The sequence below is a fragment of the Triplophysa dalaica genome, chromosome 13 (genome assembly GCF_015846415.1).
Source record: "Triplophysa dalaica isolate WHDGS20190420 chromosome 13, ASM1584641v1, whole genome shotgun sequence".
Taxonomy (NCBI): Eukaryota; Metazoa; Chordata; class Actinopteri; order Cypriniformes; family Nemacheilidae; genus Triplophysa; species Triplophysa dalaica.
The window spans coordinates 6151140-6163199 of record NC_079554.1 but is presented as its reverse complement, the minus strand read 5'-3'; the positions used below and the strand labels follow the sequence as shown (position 1 = coordinate 6163199).

Here is a 12060-nt window from a genome sequence, read left to right as displayed (position 1 = left end):
ACAGGCTGCCATATTGCAGATATCAGACATTCTGCATGGTTGCTTAAAGTTTAATGTACATAAACAACAAACATTAAAGATTTTTAAGGACATGACATGAGTGTCACTGTCTTAATGAAGACCCGGGTTACACTGAGGACATACTTATGGTCAACTGGTCTATAGTACTGCACAGACATTGAGACCTTTGTTGCACAATACAAAACAATATCAATTGGAGGAGAGCATCTACCCACAAAAGGCAAAGGAATGCATCCAGATAAAGACTGATATATTGCAGTGTTTTATTTTAACTGCAACATAGTTAAACACTTTTTTAAATCCATTCAATTACAATTCACACATTATACGTTGACAGTCTTATTTAGGCAGGTGGTGACCAGTAGATTGCCAGGTTTTTGCATCAAATGTTCTTAATAAATATAATAATACAAATTTGTGAATAAAGTTAAAAACACAATTGCGATATAAGTGTTTTATGTAAAGCATTCAGTGTTGTGGCATTTCTATTTTTCTAAACTTAATTTAGATCTATGGCTGTAGAATTTGTTCATCTCCACATCCATGATCAGTATAAATAATTTCACTGATACATGATCAGTGTATTAAGGCATCAGAATCCACAAGTTAATTTACACATACAAAATGTATTTAAAAGCCTGTTTAACTCCCTGTAGTAAGTGCATTAAAGGAAAGGTAATTTTAAACTCCAAATGAATTTTAGATAACATGTACTTAGGTGCTTGTAACAAGAGCAGGTATAAGAACTCTGTTGGGTACTAAGGAAGTGTTAAGGTCCAACTCATTGGTCAGCTCAACATTTGTTTTAGTGCTCTTGGTCTCTGGCTGGTTGGTCTTCAGATCTTCTTCGTTCGGCTGCTCTTCAAACAGGTGCTCTGCTTTTTCAGACAGATACGTATCTTCCTCTCCCTCCTCCTATGATCAACAATAATAAAAATGTCATATTGAAAACAATAAAAATGTCATATTGTTTTGATAAATCTGTCTTTCACATACAACGAATTACAGTAGGTTGACTGCCATACCTCCCCCTTAGACCTGCTGTACTCATCAATAGCATACTGGTACTTTGCAGAGGTGATGCTCAATAGTGATGCTAACCGCTCACCAAGGTAGTCACAAGCTGCAAGATGGGCAGAATATGAAGACAATCCAGAATCTCATTGTTTAACACATTGCCTTTTGTAAATATGTCTCAATGGAATAAAGAAATGAGCGCTTAATCAGTTTTTCTTTTTTTCAGTACCAGCCAAAATGTGTACTTTTCCCCTGTGTTGTTTTTTGCAAATCATGAGAAAAAAAAGATATACATATCATGTATATGATAGACAGATGCAGAACGCCTTTCTGTTGAACAACTGTACAGAATTGCATAAATTCCATAATTCAAGAAACATAATTTTAAAGACTGAGATTAATAAACAAAAAAAAAGCTTGCACAGTGGTGAAACTGTCTATTTCTTTTTGTTAATTGATCCATCTGTGACTCACCAGATAAAGCTGATGTAGCTGCTCTCCACATCTGAAACCACACATATGGACCCCAAGTGAGCTTGGACTTAAAAACAAAAATGTATTGTTATATTTTCCATTTCCGCTGTGTGAACTTGATCACATTTCTTCTCATTCATTTTTTCAGTGTCTTTCATTTTAAACACAAACATACAGTGTCTGTGGAGGACAAAAGGCCTTTCTGTGTGCTCTCTTTTTTGTCTTCCTCCTCATCATCTGTGCTGTATTCTTCCATGGTCTCGCCGCTGGAGAAATGAATAATCCGCCGTGGAATCTTCTCTTTTCTGCCCAGATCACCAAGCTCCACACACTCGTATTCTTTATCTTTCACAGAACTCTGTTCATAGGCACACATGTCAATAAAAGGGAGGTTGTGAAATGTATATGGGAAAGGTTATGGTAATAACCATAGTTTCTTCCTACTATACTACAATCATATCTGCTTCATACACTGCAATACACTTTCAGTTCTTTTTGTTTCTGACAATTAAAAAATAATTATTACACTTGTGGCAAATAGAGATACCATGTCATCAAAGTTTTTGCTACTGTGATATGTTAATTGAATGATGGTAGATCTTTATATAGTCTAAAAACCAACGATCTTTGCATACGGTGATTAAATTCCAGTACTTAATAAAGATCTAATGTCAAACGACTATCCAGTTATATTCTAAAGTTGAATGTTTTATGTATTTTTCAACAAATAGAGAAGGACTTTTAAGAACTCTGGTTTAAACTGTTTAGAAGGATTTTACTGTAATGTAACCGTTATGTCATGTGGCTATCAATCTAACACAATAGCAAAGTATAAATTAAATAATGTTTTTAATGGTAAGAATTTTTTTTTAAATGAATTATCTAAATAAATGACAATACAATTAAGCCAATTTTCTTTATAATGAATGCCATTTTATCGATGCATTTTTTCAGAATTGACGTAACGTTAGGCATGAATTAAATGAGAAAATTACCTTCTCAAAGTCCATTATCTTGCTACACTGTTATAGAGATGCAGCGATGCTCCAGACATCGCTTGGTATTGTTCAGAAATCTCGTTTCCGGCAAGTTTCGACTACAAAATTAAAGTCTCGTGTGACGTAACGAGTGAACACCAGCTCAGCATGGAACTAGCGAGGTTTTAGTGTACACAGCCGATATTACTTTTTCACGTTTGTTGATTTAACTTAACAAATTGTTGACTGTACTTTTGATTTTAAAAATGTATTAGTTAATACAGAAATTTGCCAAGATTGATAAATGCTGTAAATTCATGCTACCTAAGGTTGTAACGTTTTTAAATGATTGGTTGAACTATTTTCTAAGCTATTTTTTAGATTTAAACATTTAATTTAAAATATTGAATGTATTTTTATACTTATTTTAAATTATTTTAAGCATCACAATTGCCCTGTGATTACATATTTCCATAAAGAAAGCACTTAATGTATTTCCATTTTTACCAAAATAATTATTTTCTAGGCTGCCTGGAAAAATATTCATATGCAATGTGCATCCTGTCCCATGTTAATTGTATTATAAATATAAAACCAAATTCAGCAACGCTGATGAGAAGTTGTCTGCAAAATACTGGAAGTTAAAACTATAGCCTGCCAGTAAGTCAAAGTCTGCATTATTGTCAATGCTGCCACATGTACAGTACATTCATATAGATGATCGAAATCACATTACTCTCATACCCATGGTGCATACAAATAACACTACACAGAAATATATATATATATATATATATATATATATATATATATATATATATATATATATATATATATATATTTAATACAGATAAATATAGATTATACATATATGTCAAATACAACTATTACAAGCAGGGATATAAAAAAAGAAGTGAGGTAATGGCAGATAGAGTTCAAACCAGTCAAATATACAAACATTGCAGATGTAAGGTAGTGCAAACTTCTTATTAGTCTGTTTAAAGTGACATAGAGAGCCGGCTTTTTTAGACTTTCTGAAGAGGTAGTTGAATGTGGTAGTGAGCATTCCAAGAATGCATAAAGTGACTATGGCGGGTCAGTGTATGTTGTGGGGGGGATGAGTGGAAGGACCTTCGGATGAGGTCAGAGTTCAGTGGTGCATGGGAAAGAGAAGGGAGGGGGGGAGGCTCGGGAGGGAGTTTAGCTTCCTTACTGCCAGGTGGATGAAGCTCTCCTTTAGTCTGCCTAGCCTGGCCTGGAGACTCCCCAGTCTCCTCCCTGATGCCAGCAGCCTGAAGAAGCTGTGTTTAGGGTGGGTGGGATCTCCTGCAATGCAGAGAGCTTTTAAAGCAAACCCCATACTAATTATAAAGTAACATTCATACATACTCACATACATGTGAGTTTAACCATATTTATCCGAGAATTTTAATCGCACAGAATTACAAAACTTGCACTCCATGTTCCCCTAAAAGGAACTTTATAATCAGTAAATCATATTCATTGTTCTTTAAAAATGCCTATAACATCCTCAAGATGTCACTGTAACACCGTCGAATAGAAACAGGCTGACACACTGCAGCGAGATTAAAATTCTCAGCTTTAAAAGTGTTGTTATCATGGGCGTAAATCCCGGGGGGGACGGAGGGGACATGTCCCCCTCTATCCGAGGGTTGTCCCCCCCTCGATCAATTAAATTCGCTATTGTCATAAATATATTTATTTTAATCTAATCTAATTGTGTAATTAGTAGAAAATACAAAAGCAAAAATGCGTTTTAAATTTAGAAACTGTTGAGTTCCCCATCCCCTGCCTCTCAAAATGGTTTGGCCCAATGCCTGCTCTCCAGGTTCATCTCACCTGCGCATTGCGCGCAACACATTCAGTCAGCTATGCGGCCCAGTTCATCAGTTGTTTTTGAACTCCAGTAAGAAGGATATTTTATTCACTTTAAATGAAGTGATTCTCTATAATGTAGTTGATGCTGATTCATTAATAAATTAGTTGTTTAAAAAAATGCTGATTACCGATGTACTTTTTCATGAATCTGCTATGTTAGCGATTAAAACGTTACTTAGCTAGCAAACGTTAGCTTGTTACATAGGACGTCACACACTGCAACTAACACGCCGAAGCCGTTTCGCATTCATTGTTACATTTTAAGCGACCTGACATGATGTGAACATTCACCGCCACAATTAGCCACCGATCCCGCCATTCAGGTCCCGTGTCACACACAGCCGCAAACATACCGGTTACAGTTTTGTGATGTTGGCACTATATCTAGCGTCCACAAAAGGTGCACAGCTTTCATTCAGTTGGAGAGGATCGTTTTCTCAGCATCTATTGTGTGCAGAATGTACGCGGCGGATAAACTAAACATTCAGTTTACTGAATCTCGGGCGATTCATCAACGAGTAAAACACAGAATGTAAGTTTGTTTGGGTACACGAACATGAACAAAGTTTGTTGGCAGAGATTGGGCACTACAGGGGAAAATAACAACCACTCAATAATGTCGATGTACGGTGACTTTGTCAAACAATGTTTTGCAGTATAAATCAGGATAACATTTTAGAAGTGTTTCAAAAGTGACTCAATGTCAACATGTAGTATCATGGGTAGTTCCTGTCTTCACAACAAAGACAAAACATATATATAAATGGAAAAAAGCTTTATTGTTTTCAGTTCAGTAATAATATGACTGCAAGTCTGCATGATAAACCTATTAACGCAATGCTTGTTGTCGCTTAGTGTCGTAGCATGTACAATTTTAACTGTAATATTTGTGTCCCCTTCAAAAATTGCTCTTGAGAAATTTTATATGTATCGTCCCCCCCTACTGATAAATGAGATTTACGCCCATGGTTGTTATAAAGCATTATTTAAACTGGGGAAAACAACCTTGACATCATTACTTGAGTGATCATTGTACACTTGAATTAAGGTCACAGAAAGATTATTCGACTAGGTCTTTTATATTAATGCAAGACAAGGAAATCGACATTGATGCCTTAAGTTTATGAACATGTCGGTATGCCCACATGGAAATGATGCTTGATGGAAAATCACGTTAAAGCAAACCCCATCTTTTTACATCTATTTTCTTTGTCCTGTGACTAATATACTTGTTAACTTTTTTTCTTCATAGTGTTGTGTCTATAGGATGTATTATTTTTCATAATTGTTTTTTTATTCTGTGTGCATGTTCTTTGGCTCCTCCTACTTCTCGGAGGAGGCCCTGGATTGGCACCAGCAATCCTATGCCTCCTTTTTAAGTTACTGTTTGGAATTGTGCTTCCTTGTACATTTACTAATAAGAAAAAACATTACATTTGAGAAAATGGGGCGGACATATAACAGGCTAACAACAACCATAAACTGAATTTACTTATTTACATACATTTACATTTTTAAATTCAGCTGATGCTTTTATCCAAAACGATTTACAAATGAGGCAGCACCCGGTGTTGTTAAACAAATTTACCACGTCGAATACATTTCTTACTTCTCCTGCACCCTGCAAGTTTGCGGGTATTTAAATAATTAACTATTGGAATTTGGGATACTTTAAGCATACACTTATTTTTAACTAGTGTCACGTACACCGCGGTCGCTTGTGAAACCAACAATTGCAGCGCGGTGGGTGGAACTGTGTATATTAAGGGGCGGTAACATTAGAGTAAAATCCGCATTCGAAGTCACAATCGGTCCAAATCTGAATCTGAAATTTTTATCTGATGTCTCCTTAAAGCAGTTTACAGTTTATACAACAGAACCTCAAGATGTTAGCTTCATTCAGTTTGGGGCGGTTTTCCGTTCAGGGTTTAACCCTATTACTAGACTAAAATAAATATTAGAGCTGTCCAAACTGAAAACAGTTCTTATACATCAGTGCCATTGTTTTGTCTAAAAATGTGCACAAGTAATGTTTTGTTGTAACGCATGTTTGTGAAACTATTTAAATCACTCTAGCTATAAGGCCTAGTCCTGGCATAATCTAATCACTTTTCTTTTCGTTCATTTTTACAAGTTTCTTAAATACTTTCTCCACACACCATTCGGTCAAACTCATGCCATGACAGTTTTGCAAAGCATGTAAGAAAACCAAAAATAATGCATCGTTAAAACTTTTGAGGTTTGCCATGGTAGTACTCATTTATTTTACATTGTCAGTCTATTTGAACAGGACCCCAAGCAGCAGGTGCGCAGAGCAAGAAGACCTACTGCTATTATCTGTTTGAGATCAGGCACGCAGTTGATGTTTTGTGAATGAACTCCATTGGAAAGCTGTGGATTGGCTGTGAGCTTGCGTGACTGGATTTGTATGTGTTCACATCATTGTTTCAGTTGGCAGAAACATTTCACTCTGACACCTTTCTGTGATTTGTGTCAGAAAAATGATGTGAGAAAGTACTGAAAGAATGTAAACTTCTTATGTCCCCTTGTCTAAACAATATTCTACGGTTGAAGAGTCTAGTCGACTGAACACACAGAGTTTCAGGCCTGGAGACAAAGTTTGACACAGACACAAGTGCTTGTTCAATCAGAGTCCAAAGTTTATTGTTAAGGACTAATACTTATAAGCTTGCATCAGGAGGCGTCACATAAAACCACCAAAACAGTGGAAAATCACCAGACTTTCTGTTTAGTCTTTCCTCCTGAACAATCAGATATGATTACATATTTAATATAACAATAACAAAACAATTGCCCATAGGCATCATTAGGAACCTTGATATGGAGAACAACAGATACTTATATCAACATAAGACAGCATAAGACATGATACAACTTTCACCGAGGTTAAACAACAAGAAAGTAAGGCACATCTTATGTGAATTGAAGCTAATATTAAGAGGAATGAATACGAATGAATACATATGATATATGAACTTTGTATTAAACACAGATGCAATATTTGTAGAGTACAGGACGAAATTCCAGATTCTCACAAACATCATTAATTCCAACAAACAATTTATTTTTTAAATAGAGAGTTTGTTTCATTTGATTATGACATGTTTAACAAAGTCATCCATGTTTCCTGAAATGGAAAAAAAGAATTAAGACCACTGCCAAATTTGAGTGTGTATCTTAACCCATTGTTACTCTTGCACTTCAAAAGATTGCTTGTATTTTTTGTAAATTAAAATTAAAACTTACTTGTGTGCCTTGATGCCCGATGACTCCTGAGATAGACACAGGCTCCCCGTGACCCGAGGTAGTTCGGATAAGCGGTAGAAAATGGAATGGAATGGACTTACTTGTGTATAAAATTAAATAGATTTTTTTTACAGCAGCACTAGCACTAGCATTTATATTATTTTATGAGTTAGTATTTGTGATATGTAAATACATTTGAATGCATTTGTACCATCTCTGGATATATTTTTTGTTGGCAATTGGCCCGTACATGCATAATTTTCACAACACAAAGAGATAATTGCAATAAAGTTATGTTGTGTGTGCTCATGCTAGTTCTGTCCCCCAGCCTGCCTTCAGCAGATCCTGTATCTGTTTTTAAAAAATATGATAAAAGAAAATACTGAAGATGCGACATATGCAATACTACTGGATACTCAATTAGCATGAGCTTAGATACTCTTAGATATTGTCTTAAATATTTTCACCCCTGCCTGTGGATGAAAGCTATTGTACGCAAAAATAAAATGACACATTTGAAAAAGAAGGGTACTTTAAAATACAAAAAGCAGTATATCAAAGTATGAAATAACAAAGTACAATTTTATTTTATCTTGTAAACTAAAATAATTTAATTATAATAGGCTAATGCCCAGGACACGCACCCAGATGCACATGCGCACGCAGTGGTCATCACGGAGCAGCACACATCCAAGACAGAGGAGAAAGGAACACATGTCAATTACTAAACAGATTTAAAAATTCCTAGATGTAATAAGTAGGCAAGCGGTGGCGAGACATTATAACATTATTTCACTTTAAGGCATAGGCCTACTTTCTTAAAAGTATAAAATCTGATGGTCAGTTTCCTTGTGTACTCCACACATAAAGTATTCTTACTGTGTCATTTTCAAGTATTCTTACAATGGCCTTTTTCACTCTAAATAATATATAGGTCCAGATTTACTAAAAGCTTGCAGCAGTGCAAGCGGCTTTTTTGACGTAAAAAAACTGTCGGTTTTAAACACACGCAGTAAGAATTAGCACTGAAAAGGCGTGAACACAGCAATCTTTGCTACTGAGCTTATTGCTTATGCATTTATAGGAGTTTACTCCTCCTCATGCGCTGTAAAAAATGATTCTGAGTTTTAGTCTAGTGGACAAATAAAATCATGTCCTGTCAAATTGCATTGTGTCACAACACAATGAGTCGTAACAACCTCAACTTGAAGGAAAATGGAAAACTTTAAATTGCGTGTTCAGATAACAACAAAACAGGTTCTATCAATTTTCGATGTAATGCGCATGTGCCACAAACTCCGTCATGATGACGTACTATTGTAACGAAGATGTTGAGACAGATGTGCAATCCGCCATTTTCTTCACACAAATCGAGAATTTTCCAGAAATGAAAGAAAAGACGAAGAGTCCGCAATTCAACTGTTAGAGGTGGACTTTTTTGGACGGCAAATAACAAAATGAGTAAGTATTTGTGCTTTCTTTAATGTTAATTTACACTCATGCTCACTATCGGCTGTTTGTATTCATCAGTTCTCTCAGCACAGCATGTCTCAATTCAGTGAACTTTTGAAGTTAATGTTAACTTACTTGCGTACCATATACTCCGAAATATCAGTTTATTTCGAGTCTCGGGGACTGTTAGGAACGTCTGAAAGTGAATAATCACCTAAAATTGTGGATCACTAAAGTATTGGTTGCTAGACACCGAGCGGCTGTCGAGACATGAGCAGAACGCGAAGTCGTCTTGCAAGTTAACGTTATGTATGTATGTATGTATGTATGTTACGTTAAGTGACTTAATCGGATCTCATCGTTAGTTTTTTTATCATAGAAACACCGAATGACCAGTAATTTCCGAAGGACCGCCGCCAGTCCATATTTGTTTAATATGAGAAATATGCACTTTTATTTATACGTGGTTGCAACAACATCCATCCATCCATCTTCTACCGCTTATCCGAACTACCTCGGGTCACGGGGAGCCTGTGCCTATGGTTGCAACAACATTAAGTTCTAATTTGTTATATTATACAAATGTTTGAGGGACTTATGTTTTTTAAACGCTCAGTTGTTAGTCTTCTAAATGAACACATAAAGCTACCAGATGTATGCTAACGTTAGGGGTGTTTTGAGCACGTGCAAATGGTGTGTCTTGAATGGCTAACTTGCGCGCTGATCTTGTAATGTCAGAACATTCTATAGTTTAATAATCACATGATTAAACTTTTTTTGCATTTGTGTAAACTGTGCCCTTAATAAAACCTATATTTACAGTGTTGCTCAATTATATATCGCCAGCAACATCATCACTATAATAATCAATGTATCACCTAGCCATAAAAATAGTGTTGATATTATTTCCTCATTGTATTTGGGAGGTAATATGTTAAGTGAATATTGCTGTATGTAACATGTGAATGTGTACTTGGCTGGAGGTTGACCTTTTTTGTTTTTTAGTTGCAGGATCAGTACAGTACAAGCTTAGTTGAAGCACAACTCCATGGCAATGAGGTGGTGTTACAAGATTTGCAGATTTTCTTCACCAAACCAGCGTGTCCTAATCACACACTACGTATCTGAAACACTGCAATCAGGCAAGTCACTGTCCACTCCCATGCATCTATAAAGACTGTGTATGCACATTTAGGAGTGAACTGTCTCTGAAGAAGCATTTAACTCGTGACCATAGTCAGTGTGTTGAAGCCTTCAAATTGCTTAAAGCAAAATCAAATGTGAACTGTGAACTGTGTAATTTTTCTGAGGTTTGCAGTGTTTCACAATATTTTGCACATCTGAAAACACACTGTGGAGTACAAGAAATGAGGAGACAAGAGACGAAGATGCGTCGAGTCAGCTTAGTATCCACTTTAATATTCCTCACGCAGAACAGCGAGTGAGATCAAAACAAACACACACGTAAAAACCGGAACATCACTAAACTAACTCCTCCCTCCCTTAAAGGTACAGTACCCTGGTGAATGTCTCTTAATAACATAACACTTGTGGTTCGCCACACATGCCCCCCCAGAATTCACCCCTAATAAAACATAGGTCTCTATACATAATAACACAACTGAACAGATTTTACAGTTTTAAGGAAAATCAACGTACAGGGGGGCGGATCAGGCGGCCATAACGGCTTCGCTTAACAGGAGAAGGGCGAAGGGCCAGGGGCAGGGCAGGGGCCGAGGCCACCGCAGGGGGGCGCCCTCGCCGTGGAGGCTTGGCCAGTTGAAATGGTGCACCAATATCCACATGAGCAGGCTTGAGACGATCTATCGCCACCCGCTCAGGCCTGCCCCCCATATCCACAACGAAGTTCTTAGACCCCCCCACCAGGACGCGGAAGGGTCCATCGTAGGGGGGCCGCAGCAGGGTACGATGACCATCATGGTGGATAAAAACATATTTTGGCCGACGGTAAATCCTTGGGCACGTAGGACTGGGGGAGGCCATGGTGAGATGTGGGAATAGGAACAAAAGCATCAGCAATGTTCGGGACTTAGCACGATGAGAGGCCACCGACCACTGAGCCGTGGCATCAGGAAGAAACTCCCCCGGAACGCGCAAAGGCTGTCCGTACACAAGTTCGGCCGATGAGGCTTGAAGATCTTCTTTGGGGGCGGAGCGAAGGCCAAGCATGACCCATGGGAGGCGGTCAAACCAGTCGCAGCTCGTAAGGCTGGGCCTTAGCCTTAGATGAAACCGCTCACAAAGTCCATTGCTCTGTGGGTTATAGGCTGTGGTACGGTGGACCTTCACCCCCAGAACCTCGGCGACCGCAGTCCAAAGCTCTGATGTGAACTGCGGACCTCGGTCCGAGGAGAGGTCGGATGGTGTGCCGAAACGGGCCACCCAAGCCATAATGAACGCCCGGGCCACTTCAGCTGATGTAGTGGAAAACAGGGGAACCACTTCAGGCCACCTGGTGGTCCTGTCCACCATGGTGAGGAGGTAGGTGTAACCACGGGAGGGGGGAAATGGGCCCGCCAGGTCCACATTCACGTGATCAAAACGTCTCTCTGGCACTTTGAAGGGTGCCAAGGGGCCTTGGTATGACGGGTCACCTTTGCTCGCTGGCATGCCACACAGGCAGCAGCCCTGGCTCTGACATCCCTCCGCAGGCCCGGCCAGACAAACTTGGCCCCCACCAGCTTTGTAGAGGCCTTCACCCCTGGGTTGGAAAGACTGTGGATGGCGTCAAAAACCTTACGCCTCAAGCCAGCAGGTACCATAGGGCACGGTTGTCCAGTGGAGACATCGCAGAGGAGTGTAGCGTTGGCCGTATCGAAAACCACATCCTCCATGAGCAATGCCGTGGGGGTCGTCCTGTAGGCTTGCACCTCAGCGTCCGCGGTCTGATCCACAGCCATCATAGCGTAGTCGAGGCCTAAATGGACGGACC

The 12060-nt window shown here is 38.5% G+C and overlaps 1 protein-coding gene across 2 annotated transcripts; it reads right to left on the bottom strand.

The window, feature by feature from the left end:
• Positions 1–260: 260 nt before the first annotated feature.
• On the bottom strand, positions 261–2598 carry zgc:153383 (uncharacterized protein LOC751751 homolog). Of its 2 annotated transcripts, none has more exons than XM_056764723.1 (5): positions 2508–2598; positions 1688–1870; positions 1513–1579; positions 1047–1144; positions 261–936 (listed from the first exon to the last, which is right to left on the bottom strand). In XM_056764723.1, the coding sequence occupies exons 1-5, from the start codon at positions 2520–2522 to the stop codon at positions 736–738; spliced, it is 564 nt and encodes a 187-aa protein (XP_056620701.1). In that variant the 5' UTR covers positions 2523–2598; the 3' UTR covers positions 261–735. The 2 variants fall into 2 exon arrangements, with proteins under 2 accessions (XP_056620701.1, XP_056620702.1); XM_056764724.1 differs by having other exon boundaries at positions 1513–1543.
• Between the last annotated feature and the right edge of the window lie 9462 nt (positions 2599–12060).